This window comes from Emydura macquarii, unplaced genomic scaffold (genome assembly GCF_026122565.2).
Source record: "Emydura macquarii macquarii isolate MOO-44397 ecotype Brisbane River unplaced genomic scaffold, CSIRO-AGI_Emac_v2 contig_2948, whole genome shotgun sequence".
Taxonomy (NCBI): domain Eukaryota; kingdom Metazoa; phylum Chordata; order Testudines; family Chelidae; genus Emydura; species Emydura macquarii.
Window position 1 is genome coordinate 6,226,586 of NW_027133085.1, and position 20,834 is coordinate 6,247,419.

At 37.6% G+C, this 20,834-nt stretch overlaps 1 protein-coding gene across 2 annotated transcripts in view; it reads left to right on the top strand.

Annotated features, from left to right (window-relative positions):
* Positions 1-20,834, top strand: part of MOCOS (molybdenum cofactor sulfurase) — a 327,221-nt gene that overhangs the window by 284,010 nt on the left and 22,377 nt on the right. For both annotated transcript variants that reach the window (XR_010924157.1, XM_067569886.1), the window contains exons 9-12: positions 926-1,088; positions 8,561-8,642; positions 18,252-18,376; positions 18,783-18,882. Coding sequence is in view for 1 of the 2 variants with exons in the window: in XM_067569886.1 (XP_067425987.1) it covers positions 926-1,088; positions 8,561-8,642; positions 18,252-18,376; positions 18,783-18,882 (470 nt within the window). In the remaining variant the exon portion in view is untranslated. The remainder of the gene's footprint in view (positions 1-925; positions 1,089-8,560; positions 8,643-18,251; positions 18,377-18,782; positions 18,883-20,834) is intronic.

Consider the following 20,834-nt stretch of genomic DNA (forward strand, 5'->3'; position numbering starts at 1 on the left):
GACAATATGTTTAAATCCACAGCTTTCTGTTGGAACAATGGTCTTAAATATTTTATCGTTCAGAAGGGGAATGAGGTTATTAATATCACCCATAGGCAATACTAAAATTGCTCTTTTTGGATTTAAAGATTGCCATCTGTACAGGATCAGTAGCAGATGTTCTTTTTGCCAGAAAAATGTACATAAAAGTGATGACAATATGATGGTAGAGGGTAATGGACATAAAGAATATTATGGAAGCACTGAAAGAATAGATAGCAGGATAGAATGGTATATGCAGCCATTTGGTGTAAGTAGCTCTGTGCAGATTTCTGCATTCTCAGCTAAATGGAAAACCTCAGAAACTGAGGTTCTCTCATTTTACTTTGATTTCATAAAGTAGTTCCAGTTTCACAGAAAAACAAACACAGGTTTTATTTGAGCAAAAAATCTTAAAATTTTCAAAATTTTGAATTTCAAATTTTTTTTTTAAAAATCAGGTTTTCTATTCAGTCACAACTTTTTTTTAAATACCCTGTGTTTGGATGTGAAAAGTAGAGTTGTGAGGGTCCTAAAATGACCAAGAATAAGGCTAAGAACATTTTCCACCAAATTTCACAAATGATATTCACTACCTTTGCACAGCCCCATTTGTTAATCATAGTATCTAATGTGTAACAAACAATAGAAATAAAATTCAGTTTTGTTGTGGCACCTTCTTGCAGAGATGTTTATTTTTGTTTGGCTAATTAAAGCTTCTGTTAACAAGACTGACATTGACACATACATGAGTTTTCCTCTCTCAGTTTCAAAGGACGTCACTAAGGGGCAGTTTCTTTTCCCTTTTTATTCAGTGCCTTTCTGCTAGTGCAGCTAAAGATCTTTATTGCATAATTGATGTAGTGTTTTCTTTCCCCATTGTATCTTTTTCCTGATGCTATGCCAGGTTTCAGAGTGGCCTGTAGGAAACCAAGGATTGCTCTATGACCGAAGCTGGATGGTTGTGAATCAGAATGGAGTTTGCATCAGTCAGAAGCAGGAACCTAGACTATGTCTGGTACACCCCTTAATTGACTTGGAGCAAAAGATTTTGGTCATCAAAGCAAAAGGTTAGTAAGCAGCATCCTTTCCTCTTCCTTTTTAGTACTGAATAATAAAAAAAATGAAGTACGGAATGAAGTACAGAATTACTAATATATTAGGGACGAATCTTGCTCTTCCAGCTGTGGGAATGGAAGTTTCAGACTGCATCAGAATGGATTGATCCAAGTTAGGTATGGGGGAGGGAGATCTCCGCAGTGGCTTCCTACACGCAACTGTGGAGTGGGTGCCGAGGCCAGGGATGGACAGAGCTGGTGAAATTCACAACTATGCAGGTCCACTGACCGTTCTGTTTCTCCACGTCGTGGAGACAGTACACCAGCCTCAAGGGGCTACACTAGCCCTGACGCAGAAGAACTGGCCACTCCACAGCCTGACCACAATCTCTTTAGCATGCAGCTGGGTCACTTGGGCTGTGTGATAGGGACAGGATTTGCTGCTTGCTGAGTAAATCATGAGTGGGATTAGGTATCACTGAGGTGATGACATGGCATTTTTAACTGATTACTTTACAGTATCATTTCAAATTAAGGAAAATATTTCATTCTGATAGCTTTTCTGAGTGCACAATCAATGAATACACTAAAGAACCATATCTGGAGAGTGCTGGGATTCTGGAAAGTCCCCTCCCCCTATTATAGGGGTTATGCTGTTTCTTTCAGTAACAAAGCTATTAACATTGAACTAAACAGCAGGCTTGTAGTCTTCAGAGCTCATTATTAATGCCTTGTTTGCATATAGCTGAACAGTATTTACCTTCTCCTGGGGGTCTATCATTTGCTCAGCCTGTGTGTCTGTTAATAATATATGTGCTCATATTTGAGCAGCTAGACCCAAATAAGTAAACTCTTTTAAGTTTTCCTTCCATTGTCATAATTCATTGTCAGTGTTTTTTCTCTTTCCTCATGGAACTGCAACAAGAGATTCCTCCCTCAGGATATTGGTTTAACCTTCAGGGCCCTAAGATGCAAACTCTGTAATGCCCCTATGCTATTGAAGTCAATAGGACTTGTCCTGTGTACTGAAAACATTCTCTTCTTGTTTGCTGCTAGGACATTTGAAATCAGTAGGGATGTTTGAGCTTAGAAGCTCCCTGTTTTAATTGGCAGGATATCCCTGATGAAGGACATTTGACTCAGAAAGTTGCATTTCCCTAGATCCAGCAGCTCAAGCCATGACCTAATGGATAGAGTACTAGAGTGGGACTGAAAAAACCTGATTTCTATTCTTAGTGCTGCTTCTAGCCTGCCAGATTACCTTGGGGAGTCTTAGTTTCCCACCTATAAAATGGGGATAAACATACTTCTAAATATCTTGTTTTGTGAATTGCTTTGTGATCTACTGATGAAAAGTGCTACATAGAACTTGGGTGCGATTATTCAGAGCATGTTGCAAGATGTATGTATTTAGCTAGGCTTTCAAGAACGGGGGATGCATTAGAGAATATAAACAGGGTTGAAGGAAAGGTGGTCTTTATTTATTCATCTGGACAATGGAGGGATATCCTCAGTGAGGCTATTCCTCTTTTGTTATTTGTTTATTTTGTATTGACTCCTTTTCATGTTTTGATGTATTCGTGCTCAAAGAGAAAGGCGAGGCACATTTTTAGAATCCTAATTAGATAATGATTAAATACATGCAATATACAGTGAGTAGTAATGCAGTGTTACCACTGAACTATTTTCAAGGTGTCTCTTGCGGGAAATATCAGCTATAGGAGAGTGTTCAAAAGGAAAATCAAATTGGAAAACCCATCTATAAATTATCTGCCTTTGCCCTGTTCACAGAGATGTCTCTTTATAAAGTGGAAAGATCTGGTACTGTCCCTAAGTCGTTAGTACATCTTTCTTTTAAACACCCCTGGACCCAACACTTCAAAGTGTAAGGGAGAGATGTTCAAAGGCACAGATAGTAGACAGCTACCCACTTCCCACTGAAAAGCAATGGGAGTTGGGCCCCTAATCGTAATTTGTGCCTTTGAAAATCTTGCCCTACAATCCCACATTGCTAGTGGAGATTTAGTAATGATTGAACTTTGAATACATGAAAGTGAGAGTGCTCACTGCATCAAAAAGCGATTAGTCAAGTCTGAGGAAATCAGACTGGAATAGGCTTCAGTCAATGTTTCATTCTGAATTTATGAGATGCTCTAGAAAAAAATATTGGTTAGTATTTATAGCTTTCATTCAGAATGACCAATACATAATAATCCTCATGGAATATTATAATTCGATAATGAGCACAGATACTGAAAATCCCAGATGTTAGAAATGGTAAAGTCCCATTAGGTCATCTAGCCCACCCCTTTGCAATAACAATTCTCAGGGCCGGATTTAGCGGTGGTCAAAGCAACAGCCTGAGGTGCCAGGCTTTAGGGAGATGCTGGGCTGTTTTTATGGTTAGTGGCAAAAGTGAAAATAGAATGTTTGAAGTAAAATGTTTCAGGTATTCCATATATGGATTCATTTTTCACTAACCTCCTAGAATGTTCTGGATATTTGTAGAATTTCATGGAACCTTCCAGACTTTCTGAGAACTACATTTTCCTCAAACCTCCTAGAATGTTGTCAGCCATGCCCTCGTTTTAGGATTAACATTCTGTCACCTACTGTAACACTGTTTAATACTGGTCCACCCAATATTGGTGCACAGCTCAATTTCTTGATGTTGGTACATTTCAGTTATTCTTAAAATTAAAATGTTTCTATATGTTTAGAGGAAATAATTTTTATTTGCTTATGTATGGCATGAATAAATGCAGATTTACAGATCCTAGTGTGCAAATTTATCATCTTATATGACAGGGATAAGTCATGCATGCAAATCGTGCATCAAAGTTGTGAAGTGGGCTACAAATGCAATACAAAATAAGGTATTCAAAAGTCTAATGGGGGGCACCAAAGAAGCGCCTAGCTTGGGGTGCCATTTGATCTATGGCTGGCCCTGGCAATGCTATTTCCTAGTATTTATAGTATAGTTTCAGTCTAGTAATAGTTTTAAATGACTAAAAGTGTGGTGATGCCTGCTGTTTTCTTTAGGATACTGTTGCAGAGATTACTTGCAGTCAGATACCAAGTGATGGGGGCATATAAGAACCTGACTGGAAACCACAATTGATACACTAATTGAGAAGACCTTCATGAGCTCTAGACTAATTTTCCTCCTCTTAATTTCAACCCTTACTCATAATTATATTCCATTGCACCATACTAAATAATTACACTCTCTCCTTGGTGTTTACACCCTTCAGACATATAGGCTATTGTTACATCTCCCAGTTTGTCATCTCATAGTAAAGCCATTTTTATTTGATTTGTTTAATTTTTCCTTGTAAGCCGGTCCTTCAGGCTCAAAATCATTTCTGTTGCTCTTCTCTGAATTCCCTCAAATTTGTCAATATTTTGTTGCTACTGAGGCGTCTAAAACTGAATGCCATATTTCAGATTCATATAGTCACACCTGATCTTTACAGAGAAAAACTCTTAGTCTTTTGTCCTGTGATGTGATGCCTTTCTTTGTGTAGCCCAAAACTTCATTACCCTTTTATGCTGTCACATCATATTTTAAATTGGTATTTAATTTGTTGACTACAATTATCTCTAGTTCTCTCTCAGCATTATTTCTTTGATTTTTTTCCCCCACTGTGAATGCCTCTCATCAGCATTATTTGTGTTATCTTGCATCTTTCCAAGATTCATCTTTTCTTTCTTCATTCCCCTTCCCTTGCTCCTTTTCATATGATTTCTTTGTTTTTGTCAATATATGCCACCTCGCTCAGTTTAAAACCATGAACAAATTTCATCATCTTGCTCTTTAGTCCCTCTTTCAGATCATTAATGAGGAGACAGGAATTGCAGTGGCTTTAGTAGGCTGATGACACCCAGCTCTGTATCTTTCTTATCTCATCCAACCAGAGTTGGCAGTGGCCTTGACCCAATGTTGGCCTGATATTTGGGGCACTGATGATGACTAACTGGTTGAGGCTTAATCTGAATAAGACTGAGCTGATGTTGATGGGTTGGGGGAAGTAACCAAAAAATAAAGTGAGGATTTATAAATATTCCTTTGCTCCCTGAATTTGCAATCCCAGCTGCTGTTACATGATCAGATAACAGCAATGGGCACGATGGCCTTTTTCCTGAACTGAAGAAAATCTCTGTGTAAGCTTGAAAGTTTGTCCCTATCACCAACAGAAGTTAGTTCAATAAAAGATTTTACCTCCCCCACCTTGTCTATCACTACCTTTGTCACTTTCAGATTAGATTACTGCAGTTCTTTCTATATTGTGCTACATATTAACTCCACCAAGAAACTAAAGCTGGTGCACAGTTTGACACCATTCTGATAGCTAAATGATGTATCTTGCCAGGAGTATACTTATACCCCATCAATTGCATTGATATCTGAAAAGAGCTGAAGGTATTGGTTTTGACCTAGGAAGTCCTGAATGGTTTAGGAGGACTCCCTACTTGATAGACCACCTCTCTCTGTGTGTGACACTGCCACAGCTGCTCAGGCTGGGGGCTCTCTTGACAAGATGTTCTCCTCTAGTGCGACATGACTTTGGAACTTGCTCTCTGATATAGCTAAATCTGTTAACCTTTCAGCATGCTGCAAACCCCATCTATTCTCCCAAGTGGTATTTGTTTCCATTTGTTTGTTTTGTCTTAGGTGAACTTACTGGATCTGTGGTTTCAAAGAATTATATTTTAAAGTTTTGTTATGCCCTTTTTCCCTAAGCCACAGGTTTTCTGCCTAGCATTCGTTATATTCAGCACAAAGCTTTTTCATATGCAAATTATAATAAACATTTGTCATAGTACAACTATCTTTGATAAACCAGTAATACAATTTTATGTAAGCTCTTTGGAAGTGAAAGCCTATTATATCTGGTCCTAGCTCCCATTGACTTAAAAGGCAGCATGATCGGGTCTTCCATTTCAAAAAACCTATTGCATGTTATGCAAATAAAGAGAAACCATTCTGTCTTGCCTCTGTTAAATGCAGACGGCCAAATTCTGGTTGCTGTTGTGCTGCTGTAAATATGGAACAATTCCATTGACTGCACTGGACTTGTTCATGATTACACCGGTGTAAGTGAGAGCAGAATTAGGCCAAGAGTATGCTGCTGTGAAAGGCCAATTTATCTCTTTCCATTTCAGCTAACAGAGTCAGCACTACCCTTGCAAGCTGTGAATTAGTTTGTCATTGCACAGAAGCAAGATTTTTAGTGTTGTGAAATCTCTTTAAAACATCGGAGTAGAAAGATACTAGAAAAATTGTGAAACTAATTACACTTTATGGATTTTATTCTCCCTTCGATGCTCATGTGTTACTGCCAGTAACACTAATAGGAATTACGTGCACATGCTGAAGAGAGAATATAAATGAATAGTTTGTATTTCAGTCTGTTGAAATAGCAGACCTCTAGTTTTTGCCACTGACTCAAAAGAGTAGCTTTAAAGGCAGTTTTTTCTTTATAACTAATACTGTGAACACATCTGTGAAATGTATTATCAAGCAAATGACCATGGAGAATGACAGCTTTGACAATTAAATAACTGGCAATCTTCCATCTTTTTTTTCTTATGATGAAATAAAGTTATAATTAACAATGTTAATCTGACTTAAATATGGCTTTAAAATGTGTAAGTTTCAATCAGAGTACGATATACTGGCTGATATGTAAAATCAAGCACCTATAAAACCCTGAGCCCCCATCTGAAAAACTTGCAGGTGTGCTCTCTGTGCAGAATTTCTTTTATAGATGATTACAGCTAAACAGAAAAATAGTTCAAATCTTTCTCATTTTCTTTTCTCCCAAGTGAATTACACTGATGTTTTTCCCTGGGGAGCGGAATAATCATACAAGGTTGTTTGTTACACTCTCAAGATGGTAATATTTGTCCATTTTTATCTGGATTATTGCAATTGGGTTGGACTGGTTTGTTGCCTATATGTTTTGTTTTCCAATTGTGTCCAACTTTTCTTTGCCCATTTTAATTAATAGCAGCAGGTTTAATACAAACAAAAGGAAGCACTTTTCACACCACAAACATGTGGTACTCATTGCCTTGGGATGTTGTGATGGCCAAAAGTATAACAGGGTTCAGAAAATAATTAGATAAATTCATGAAGAATACGTCCATCAATGGCTATTAACCAAGATTGTCCAGGATGCAATCCCTTGCTTGGGGTAACTCTAAACCTCTCTCTTCCAGAAGCCTGGAGTGAAGATGGGGGGAAGGAGATCACTCCATAATTGCCCTGTTCTGTATATTCCCCCTGAAACATTGGTACAGGAAACAAGATACTGGGCACAGTGAATCATGGTCTGACCCATGTTCTCTTATAATCTTTATAGTTCTGTGCTACAGTAATACCACCAGTCAGTTGAGTTTGGGATGATATTGAAGTTAACAAATACCTAAACCTTTCTCTTTTGAAATGATATATTTAGAACGCAGTTGTGGCATGGTGAATCTGAGTTAAATTTCCTTATTCTTCAAAATAAAATACAACAAATCCATTTTTGTCATATCATAGAATTAAGGGGAAGTGATTCTCCTTGTATTTGGACTGGCCTAAATCAGGAGCAACTTCAGTGAAATCAAAGTACACTGATGTAAAGCTAGTGCACATGAGATTAGGGTTTCTTTTACTCTGTGTAGAAGTATAAATGGAGAGTACTAGGGTTCACTGCAGGCTGACAGTGAAATGCTTTATTTGCCATTTAAGATTATTGTTTTCACTCAACAAAAAGCAATACTGTAGAGCTTTTTTTCTGACTCAGAAACCAGTACAGTGTTGTCTTCCATTCAGCCCATGATGTTCAAGATGGTGAAAATTGTAGAAGAAACTTGGTATAAATTCTAACTGAACTTTATTATACTGTTTAAATTCAAAGATATTTTATTTATATATAATCTCAGAAACATATATACATGAAAATGTTGTATGGATTGGTGTTGTTCATGCCCCTGATCTTCACACAGCCAAGTAGTTTGTGAAACATATTTCATTCTTAAACAGCATGTTTCTCTTTTCACAATTTCTTTATTCCTATCTTTCCTCTTGGTTTTTTTTTTTTTTTTTTTTTGACTATACCCATATCCTGATTTACTAGAGATGGTAGAGCTATGATAAGTCTGTCCTTTTGACCACAGCCATGATTGCTGCAGAAATTTTATGCCAATCTCAACATATGAGCTACACAGGGAATAAAATTACTAAAAGCTGAAATTGTATATTAGTTAATGTGGTTTGGGTACCAAGGTCATCCAAAGCCTTTGTTCTTGCATTATCATTTGGAGCCACCTGCAGGCAGAGAATATAATTCTGTCAAAAAGTGAGGGGAATTTGTCAAACAACATTTGCGTGGTTGCTGTGATCCTAAACAGTCATGGAATATGTACTTTATTCATAACGTATGATTATGCACAGATACTTAATTCTTATCATTTGCTCTTGATTCATAAAGGAATGGACCCAATATCTGTGCCTCTAGAAGAAAACACTGGAAAAGAAATTCAGATCGGCCAGAGCAAAGTTTGTGCACACAGGTGAGTGAGAACAGATACACCTGAAAGTTCTAAGCTGATGACCTTCTGTAGGGTTAGCTCAGGATGACCATAATGGAATGCAGCATCATAGGTTCTGTGAAAGTCCAGAAGATATTAGTGTAAACAAAATAAAATGAGAAGAAAATAAAAAAAATTCAATGATGTAATGAAACAAACAACAGAATTGATTAGGCTTGTGTGGAAAATTTAGCACACACAGCAGATCTGATAAAATGAATAAATAAAAATCAGGTTTAGAGGATTTTGCAGCCGATAAGTTGGGAAAGATCTTTGTCTTGTTTGCTCTCAGAAAACTATCAATAGGAAAAATCTGCAAGTATCCTGAACACTTTCACATGCCATGTGGCTGGCCCAACTGGGTATTCAGTTTATCTTAAATTACTCACCTATGCTGATGTTAGTAACTTTTCCCGTTTCTCATTGTGCTATCTCAAATTTTCTAGATCCAGATGATTTTTTTTTAAAAATGTCCATATTCACAACACCTAAACTTGTTTTGACCACAAATGTTGCTCAGTATTCAGTTAAATGTCTTTGAAAAGTTATTATTGAATATGTTGAATAACATTAGCACCAATTTCCTGCAGTACACCATTTGATGCATTGTCTTTAATTGGATATAAGACTGCTATTATTATTAACTCTGTTTCCTATCTGCGAACCAAACATCCTGCAGTATGATTATCCATAAAACAAATATTTCCCCAACTTCAGTAAGTTTTCTGTGTAGTTGTGTACTGAATGATTGGCTGATATCCATGTTCATTATCTACTGCATTCCACTTACCCCAAAATCTGCTGATATATCCAAAGGAGGCATTTGGTTAAAGTGACTTGAGTAACTTCTGCTTCACAGATAATTCCTTACTGCACTCTGCTTCCTCTCTCTTAATTTTTCCACAGTACAATTTTTTTATATGTTTTCAGATATTTTTCAGAGTTCTGAAAGTCCATCTGAGAGGTAAAAACATGTACAGACCACAGTTACTGTATTTCCCTCTTTAAAGACTGGACTTGAGCACTTCAGGAGATTGCAAGATTTTTCAAATATTTTATTTGATACAAGTTTATTTTCTTTGCCGCCCTTCTCCCCCCCTCCCCCCCCCCCCCCCCCCAGCACTTGCTTCCCAAAACAGCAAGTGGCAATAAATTGCCAGGGGACTTGGCCACTCTCCTGTGGGGCAATGATGGTAGTTAGCATGTCCCCCAATTGGCAACCTCTCGAGTGCCAGATTGAAATCCTGCCCTACTGTCACAAAGAAGAGAAGAGGCTCCTTTCCCCGTCTTTTCCTCCTAGTGAACGCCCCACAGCAACAGGAAAGTTTCTGCCCAATGTCTTAGTTTAACATTTTGGTTTGTTTGCCTGGTATTTCTAGAATCCATTACTTTATGGCCAATTCTCTTCAGTTTCTCCTATGTTTAATTAATTTATCATGATGTTTGCTTTGGTGAATAGTCTAAATGAAATGCATAAGGTATGTCCATATCACATATAATACACACACACTTTTGCTTTTCTACCTTTTGTATTAGGAAATTATCCTCCATGAAATTAAACTAATAAAAAAGGACTTTTCTTTGGCGCGTATTTTTCCTAACGAATTTCTGTGCAGCGGAAATTGTCCAAGAGACATTTGTTCTAGTCCCATTTCCCTTAATGTTGACTCATCCTTATCTTTCCTGAGGTTAGCCCATCTCTAACAGACCCTGCTTGTAAAATATCCTTGATTGCCTTTCTCGCTCTGCATTTCTTTTGCAGTAACACCATCATAACCTGACTCATTTTGGCTCTTTTTTTTTTTTTTTTTTTTTTTTTTTACTGTATGAAGAGGGAAATTTTCATAAGAGGCTGTTCAAAGCTCTCAGGGGAACAAAAGCCTGTAGAGGAAATGGCAAAGCAGGCAAGTAATCAAACAAGACTACAGAGTCGGGGCTATCAGGTTAAAGATAAGGGCAATAGAATGAGTGAATGGTAGCCAAAGGCAATAAGGGCAATACTAGAAAAGACAGAGAGAAATAAATGCAAGTTAAAAAATAGCTCCATTAAACAAATGAGGAGGACAATGAAATCCAAGACATTCATAGATTCCAAGGCCAGAAGGGATCATTGTGATCATCTAGTCTGACCTCCTGAGTAACAAAGACCATATAACTTCTCCAAAATAATTCCTAGAGTATATATTTTAGAAAAACATCAATCTTGATTTTAAAGTTGCCAATGATATAGCATCTACCATGACCCTTGGTAAATTGTGCTAGTGGTTAATTACACTCACTGATAAAAAAAAAAAAAAAAAATTTACACCTTATTTCCGGTCTGAATTTGCCTAGTTTTAATTTCCAGCCACTTAATTGTGTTATACATTTGTACAACTTGAAGATTCTATTATCAAAAATTTCTCTCACTTGTAGGTACTTATAAACTGTGATCAGGTCACTGTCTGGACCTTCTCTTCATTAAACTAAACAAATTGAGCTCTTTGAGTTTGTCAAAATAAACCATGTTTTCGAATCCTGTAATAATTCTCGACATTTTTCTCTGAACCCTCTCCAATTTATCAGCATCCTTCTTGAATTGTGGACACCAGAACTGGACAGAGTATTTCAGCAGCAGTTGCACCAGTGCCAAATACAGAAGTAAAATAAACTCTCTACTCCTACTCCAGAGTCTCTTTTTTATGCATCGAAGGGGTACATTAGCCCTTCTGGCCTGAGCATTGCACTGGCAGCTCATGTTTAATTGATTATCCCCCATAACCCCAAATCTTTTTCAGAGTCACTGATTCCTAGGATACTTTCCCCCATCCTGGAAGTATGGCCTACATTCTTTATTCCTAGATGTATACATTTCCATTTAGGCTTATTAAAATTCATGTTGTTTGCTTATGCCCAGTTTACTAAGCAATCCAGATTGCTCTGTATCAGTGACCTGTCCTCTTCATTATTTAACACTGCCCCAATTTTTGTGTCATTTGCAAACTTTATCCATGATGATTTTATGTTTTCTTCCAGGTCATTGATAAAAACATTAAATAGCATAGGGCCAAGAACTTTTCCCTATGGGATCTCACTAGAAATACTTTAAAATGACTGAGCTAATTAACTACTTAAATCTGGTTTCTACAAGAAGAATAAATGGTGATAACTGACCATATCTTTAGACCTTTTTCACAATGGTAAGCAGAGAGGCAAGATGGCCTTGTGGTAAAGGCACTGGAAGACCGGAGTTTTGGTTCCAACTCTGCTGGACATCCTGTGCTTTGGGCAAATCATTTTACCACTTTGTGCCTCAGTTTCCTGAATAAACATGAGTGTTGTGACACTAAATCCATTAAAATATGTTTGGCACTCAGCTGTTATGCTTGGTAAGTGCCATAGGAAAAAAACTACAGATAAAGACCTAGTAAACCTGCTAAACAAAGGTAGCCTGATGTTGAAAGCTGCCAAAATTCTAACAGCACCCATTGACGTCATTGGGATCTTTCATAGAGTCACAGAATTTAAGGAATTTAGATTTGTGTGTATATCACAAACCATAGAATTTCATACAGTGGTTCTGTATTGAGCTCAATAACTTGTATTTGAGTAAAGCATATCTTCCAGAAAGGCATCCAGTCTTGATCCATAGACTTCGAGATGGAGAATGAACTCCTTTTCCTGGTAGTTTGTTCCAGGGGTTAATCACCCTCTCTGTTAAAAATGTGTGCTTCATTAGGTCTTTGAATTTATCAGTTTTTATCTTCCAGACTCTGGTTCCTGTTATGTCTTATTCTGCTCAATTAAAGAGCCTTTACTAGTCTCTGAAAGTACTTACATGCTGTAATCAAGTCACCACGCAATCTACATTTTTATAAATTAAACAGATTGAGCTCTTTCCATTTCTCACTGTAAGTCATTTCCTTCAGTCTTCAAATCATGTTTGTGACTCTTTTCTGCATTCACTCGAATTTTTCAACATCCCTTTCTAAAAATGTGAACACCAGAACTGGATGCATTGTTGCAGTATCAATCTTACCAATGATGTACAGAGGTATAGTCACCTCCCTAGTCCTATTCACTACTGCCCTGTATATAACTGGTGAGACAAGACCTGGAATACTGTGTTAAATAAGTGCAAGGCACCTCATTTCTAGAAAGATAGAGATTATTATTTATCAAAAGTGTAGGGCCAAAAAGAATTTGAATAGCAACTAGCAAAAAATTAAAAAACTAATAGCAAAATTTTTTGTCCAGTGGCCCCACTGAATGTTTGGTAGGCTTTCTGCTTCTGATATACAATTTCAGCTTTTAGTAACTATATTCCCTGTGTATCTCATACATTGAGATTGGCACAAAATTTCTGCAGCATTCATGGCTGGTATAGAAAGGACAGGCTTATCATAACATGTTGATGTTTAAGATATAATCATTGGCAACTGAGTTAGCATCCATCAAGATGAATGGGACTGTTCCCATATCAAAGTTACTGCATCAGGTTCCTTGCAACCTCAGGCAAATATCATTGAACCGGTTACGCACCCTTCACATTTTGAAGGTTTTCGTTGCAACCATAACAGCTAGTGACTTAATGAATGATGAGACTCAGAGAACGATTGGGAGGTTTGCATGCCTGCATTCCCCCTGCTCCTTCAGCCAGCTTCATGCTCTCTCAGAGGAAGTGCTAAAGAGGCACTCAAGGAAGACAAGGCTATTGCGGAGAAGCTAAATGAATTCTTTGCATCGGTCTTCACTGCAAAGGATGTGAGGGAGGTTAACATACATGAAACACTCTTTTTAGAAGACAAATCTGAAAAACTGTCCAAGATTGAGGTGTCAGTAGAGAAGGTTTTGGAATAAGTCACCAGGACCAGATGGTATTCACCCAAGAGTTCTGAAGAACTCAAATATGAAATTGCAGAACTACTAACTGTGGTAAGTAACTTATCATTTAAATCAGCTTCTGTACCAGATGGCTGCAAGAGAGCTCATGTGCCACCAATTATTTTAAAAATGGTTCCAGAGGTGATCCTGGCAATTACAGTCCAGTAAGCCTAACTTCAGACACATGGATGAACGTGATTTATTGTGGAAGATTCAACACAGCTTTTGTAAAGGGAAATCATGACTCACCATCTTTGAGGAGGTCAGCAAATATGTCGACAAAAGTGTTATGGTGGATATAGTGTACTTGGACTTTCACAAAGCCTTTGACAAGATCAAAAGTATAAGAGGGTTCAAAAAAGAATTTCATAGAATCATAGAATATTAGAGTTGGAAGGGACCTCAGGAAGTCATCTAGTCTAACCTCCTGCTCAAAGCAGGACCAACCCCAGCTAAATCATCTGAGCCAGGGCTTTGTCAAGCCGCAGCTTAAAAACCTCTAAAGATGGAGATTCCACCAGCTCCCTAGGTAACCCATTCCAGTGCTTCACCACCCGCTTAGTGAAAAAAGTTTGATAAGTTCATGGAAAATAGGTCTATCAATGGCTATTAGCCAAGATGGTCAGGAATGCAATCCCATGCTCTGGGTGTCCTTAGCCTCTGACTGCCAGAAGCTGGGGGTGGGCGACAGGGGATAGATCACTCAATGATTGCCTGTTCTGTTAATTTCTTTTGAAGCACCTGGCCGCTGTTGGAAGACAGGACACTGGGCTAGATGGACCATTGGTCTGACCCAGTATGGCCATTCTTATTGTTCTAACTGTTCTCACCCCACATCCCACTGCTGCACAGATGGGGAGATCTTCTCCACACAGAAGTCTGGGGTGAGCAATTGGCCATAGTCCCAACTCAGAGAAAACCCTTGAAATCAATAGACACTTTACATGAGTACTGACTGTCCTAACCAAATTCTGCATTCAATTATACCTGTGTAAATTTAGAGTAAATCTGTTGATTTTAGTGGAATTAATCTGGTTTATGCCGATATTAGCTGGGAAAAACATGTGGCCCGAATCTATTGAACAGTCTCCAGATGGAGCTCCTTTGGGTCCATCTACATTTGAGCTGGGAGGTGTGATTCCCAGCATTCATAGATGAACCCGTGCTAGTTCTCTTTGAGCTAGTGCACTAACAATAGCAGCATAGGGTAGCATGGACAGCAGCTCAGGCTAGCCACCTGAGCATGTATCTGTGCAGACCCCCTCAGGTATGTATTCTGGCTGCTAGCCCCAGCTGCCACCCATGCTATCATGGCTACACTGCTATTTTTATTGCACTCTCTTGAGCAGTGCTTGCATGGGCATGTCTGTGCGAGCTGGATACAAACCAAGAAAGACAAGGAAAGCATAAATAGTAGTAAAAGACAAAGAACTGGTTAAAAAGAAAAACAAGGTGAATTCAGCTTGTTGTGGGGGAATGTAAGTGGCGTCCCATGGGGCTCAATATTCAGACTTCGGTTGTCCTTGTTTTTCAGTCTATAAATTACCTATCTAGAGGGACCAGCTGTAAAGCACTGAAGCTAAATTTGTTGATGGCACAACAGTGGGATGAGTAGTGAACACAGAGCACACAGCAAGTAAAATCTGAAAGAATTAGGGCCCGCTTTATAAATTGGCTGACATGCGCCAGATGAAATGTAATGTTGACAAATGTAAAGTAATACTCAAGCAAAATAAACACAAGAGCAAAGTGAATGGAATTGAACTGCAGCAGAAGGATTTTGACAGGGACCTTGAAGAGACAATGGGCTTCGCTCTGAAAATGTTTAGACAATACGGGAAAGCAATTTAAGACCTAGCAGACTCAGAATACAGAAACTACAGTGACCTTCGATGAAATACTATAATACAGTGTAGCTGTAGCTTTTCATGTGTGGTGTAAAATACTGTAGCTATCTAATAAAAGAGGGCCAAATTTTGAGACATGTTTATACAGTAGTAAGGAGAATGTAAGCCCCAATGAACCATATAAACCACAGGAGATCAGCCATCAGGAGAACAGGAAGGGAGTTCTTAGTTGCTCTGTGGGCAGGAGGTATCTGAGTGGGGAAAGAAACTTGTGTAAATGAACTCTCCATTCCCACCCTACTGCAGCAGTGCCGCGTGTTGCCCTTCTCTTCTTTCTCCCGGCCACTGGCACTGTGGAGGAGACAGAAGTTATGACAGTCCTCATGAGAACTTTATCTAAATGATTTTCAATATCTAAGTAATTGCTTGCATTCACTGTGAATCAGGAAAGAAGTCATGACAAGAATTTACTGTGCATATGTCATAGCTGTTTACTGGTTTCAATAACAACTGTGTGTGCTTGCGAAGATGGAAGTGAGTCACAGGCCATGTGCTAAGATGAAAGGCAATTTTTACTTTCACAAACCTCTGTCTTAAGACATCATAAAACATGAACTATTCATGCAAACATGACAATATGTTTCATCCCCATAAACATGATTTTTTTCACTATTTTCGCAAATGGTGAGAATTTTTTTCACAGCTCTGTGACACATACTTAACTATAGTAAAGTAAGCAGCTGATTATGATGTGCACTGAAAATAGCAAAAAGCTTGGGAGGATGAGATATAATAGGACAGAGCTTGAAAGTTTTAGTGAAATCAGAATACAAATAAATTGTGCATCTAGAAAATTAGGAGAACAAAGAAGATAATTGATATGGATGGCTCAGTAATTTTGACCTGTTTTGACTAAAATCTTTTCTTTCAGTATGTTCTTTAAAATTCTGGGCAACAACTAAAGAGAGATCTGAGGCCTGCGTCTGATCTCACTTATATTGGCTTTACATCAATGTAACTCAATTGAGTCTACATAACTTTTACCAAGACAGACTGCCTCCATGCTCCACCCCAGCACTTAGGTTATTTTGCTGTGGTGAACTATTTTCTTATTTCACAAAGCAGATCATCTGCATTCAGAATTGCCTTTCAACAGCAAGCTTAACTTAGGACCAAAAACACAATGCCTTCCTCTTTCTAATAATTCTCCCCTTAGCCGTGAAGGCACTGATAGTTAACACAGGGTCCTCATGCCTGATCCATGGCCTTTCTGACTTCTGAGAAAGAATCTGGAAGCCATTCTACGACTGATTATCAGAACTCCAGGTGAAGGAGAAAATCTGCCACCAATCCTGAAGAATGCCATAGTGGAATTAGTACTAAAGGAACCGTTTCATAGGAGCAACCTCTCAAGCTACCACCTTGTTTCTATTGCTGTTAGTTTATGTACTAACATGGATTGAATTAGGCATTTGACAACACTATAGTTGATGTATCATTTAAAATATTCATTCTGTCTGGCTCAAAGGGACAGGAGTAAAGATAGTTGTGATTGTGCCACTGAGTTATAAAACAAATAACAAACAAAAAACTTTCAGACCCCTGTAAAACACCTTTCTTGGCTAGAATACCGAGATTAAGAAGACTTTTGTTTGAACAATTTACAGTGCAATGGAGGCTCCTCATGGTGTTTCTTCCTATTATTTATTATTTTATTTTCTTATTTGTATTACTATAACATGTGTGCAGTACAAACAGTAATTATAATTAATCAACCTATCCCTTATACATTTTTGCCCAGTTTTGACCCCTGACAAATGGATATTTATAGTGCACTGAAGATGATGTACTGAATTAATTAAGTACAGCAGTTTCCACATAATTGTTCACAGAAAACTGACTGTTCGCTTTTGGTGCTCGCAGTCCTCCATCTTTCCATCAATAATATTGCGTTAAAAGAGACTGACACACACACTAATTTTTGTCCTAACATTATTTTTCCATGTACGCAATTGCTGTCATTGCCACGGGGAAGTTGAGTGACACTGAATGAGAAGGGCGGTGTCCATGAGATAATTTTTTTTCAGGATGTAATCTGTGCTATAAAAATGCTTGAGAACAATGACTGATATAGATGGATTAGGTATCATCATTGGACAAATATTTAGTCCAGATTCATCAGAAGAAAGAGGTTTCTGTTACTCTTGTGTAACAGCTGGTAGAATGGCAAATAGATGCATAATCCTAGATAGACTTGGTTACTTTCAAAAGTTCAGGTGTCTGGAAAATTCTAATCGAGGCCCCAGTCCTGCATACACATATGTGAGTAACTTTATACGTGTTATGGGACTACTCATGTTAAAGATCTATCTAGATCCATGTCATACACATGGTCAGACTGCATACTTACATAAAATTACTCATGTACATAAATGTTTACAGGATTGGGGCCATAGAGAAGAAACCATTACTAGCTATATTTTTATAAGAATTTGCAAATACTGTGATGCAAAAAGGGTAATTTTTAGTTTGTCATACATGGATTACTGTGTCTCAGAGTCAGTGTCACAATTTTTATAATTATACAGACTTTCTATCCCACAGCAAGTTATATAAAACTGAATTATGTCTCATCAATAATGAAGTCAAGATTGACAGAATTCCAGGAAATTTGGGAAATATATCTATGCATAATACGCTTCACATCTCAGCTGTTTCATTCATTAGTGTTATAATGGATGCAGCACTTTGGATTGAAACCGGCAGAGCAGATATCTGATTAAATATCTGCACCAGCTGTCCTTAGTTTTGCAAATGAAGGTTTTGGCAGTCAGATTATTGCTTAAATTAATACTAATCACTTCCCTCCCCCTCTTGATAGAGTACAAACATATGACTGTGGAGAGAGAATAGCCAACTGGTTCTCTGAATTACTTGGTCGCCAGTGTCGCCTGATCAGGCAGAGTTCAGACTTCAAAAGAAATGCAAACCAGAAACATGAAAAAGGTATATCACTTTGACATGGTTATTAGAAAATAGATACTCCAGCTCAGCATATTAAAATATTAGCATGACTCTCATACTTCATGTTGAGTGGAAAAAACCCTCAAAGAAGGGGGTGGGGGGCAGGAACATCTTAAGATTTAAACCGCATAGGGAGCAAAGGGAACATATATGCATATAAGGGAACATCGACGTACCTTGCATTGACAGAGTTGATCAGTGTAGACCAGGGCTGAGAGGATTAATGCTTCTAAATTTAATAGGATGGAATCTTTCCTTAGCAACTGAAGTCCAATGAATAATTTCTGTAATTAAAATGGATAAAGTCATTGGGGCGGACAGTGGGGAAGTTACCAGTATTACATTCATTGTTTCTAACAATTGTTTTATAATGCTGGATTGATTTTAGGTCAGGCTACAACAGGCTCACTTTCTCTTGTGAATGAAGCACAATATCTCCTGATAAATACAGCAAGTATTTTAAAACTGAAAGAGCAAATTACAGAAAGGTAAGAGCCCCCTTGGAAGAGAGAGCCCGTTTATGTGATGTTGGCTTCCAGAATCTTTTAATAAAATATAAATATCAACTTACTGTTGGGAAATTTGAGATTTTTACTTTTCAGACTTTGAATCAGAGCTGGACGAAGCAAGGTCCCATCCCATCCCACTACATCAGCCAGTGAAACTGTCTGCCACACTGAGAAAAGCTCCCCTTTTTGGTGAAATTTCACACTGCCCCAATGCTCAGGACTGTGCCTTAATGATGCAATCTGGCCCTAAGAATGGAAAATGTCACAAAATCCATCATATATTTAAATTACTTGCAGCTTGTATATGTCCATTATTTAATGAAGCCCACTCTAGGGCTACTAGGGTTTATATTTATTCCCAGTTGGACAGGAGAGAATCTATGAGCCAGGAAAATACAGTAGCTATTTCTCTCACCTATATAATACAATATATAATAATGATTATTAATACTATTATTGTTATTAATGATATATTAACAGCATGCAAAGTGGCTTGCAGACATGTAAAGAAAAAAAGCCTGTACCATTCTAAGCAAATAGAGGGAGAAGGATGAAATTAAACAAAAATGGAATTTAGCACGTTAATGCCATGTATTATTTATTCTTTGTTTTTAAAATATTTGTGTAGATCAAATCTGTGTATCCCACATGCATATCTGTTATGATTTCCAAATTTACCTTTCACAGGATTTCATCAGATCAAACCATAAAGTCTTTACTCAGTTTCTACTGAATCCTTACTCAGATCAAATAGCCAATGACTTCAGTGAGTCATTATGGCCTGAGCAAGGAATGAATAAAAGCTGAATAATGAGGGTACCATTTATGCAGAAGACCTGACTCAGAATATTAATTAGTTAAGTAGGAGTCCTGTCTAAAAATCAGTGGGAAAATATAGGCCAAAGACTTCAGGATTTGGTTCAGCACTTTTTTCTTCCTCCTTAAATCTCTGAAAATGATGAATTGCTGACAAAATGTCATTACTGAGAATCTGTGTTTTCCTTCTTTCTTATTTCATGCTTAACATTTTTCACACAAAAATTGAGATGCTAGTCCCTGTTAGTGAGTAAGTACAGAACTATATAACCTCTTATTGAAAAAGGCTGTCTGTAATCACTTGAATTCTTCAATAATATTTTATGATATTTGAAAAGAGATGATTCACGCTCAGATCAAATAATACTCGTTAAGACGAGTTTTATTTGAAATATCTTTAAGCATTATTTCAGGCTCTTGAAAATCTTTCAGAACCGCAGGTCAGCAAATAGCAGTATTTTTAAAGTTGCATATGATTCCTTTAGAATCAATTCAAAGTTTCCCTGCAGTGAACCTTTTAGGATCACATTTATCAGTAATTCTTAACATGGAAAAGAAAGCAATTTAATAGCCATATGATATATATGTAATACACCTACTTTCATGTTCCCTTCATTGTTTTGTAAGAAAGTTCCTTTAGAAGCAATTTCATTCAACACATTTTCTTGTCTGCAGAAATCTGTTAGGAACATGCCAATGTCTAAGCTAACAATATGTTTTAAGGTTCACAATGGCAACAAATTACTCCAATTGCTGGGGAACAAGCTTATTAATTAGACTTCTCATCTAGGATGTAAGACTGCAGAAGATAAGTCTCTAGGAGGATCATATAAATAATGTGATCAAATGAAAACATAACATCTCTTAATACCTTTTGAAAGTCCCTGTCTCTTTACTGGAAAGCTAAATATTCAGGGCAAAAGATTTATTTTGTCATTTTTTTTCTTCATTGACTGTTTTTATATTCTTACATTTTGGGGGAATAAAAATAGAAAAACAAGCATTCAGTCAAGAATAAGAGACCCTTAGAACCTAAATGCTAAAAGCTAATATTGTTGGTTTGCTATTTACAGTATATCCCTCCCTAAGTTGCACTTCAAATTCATTCTTCTTCC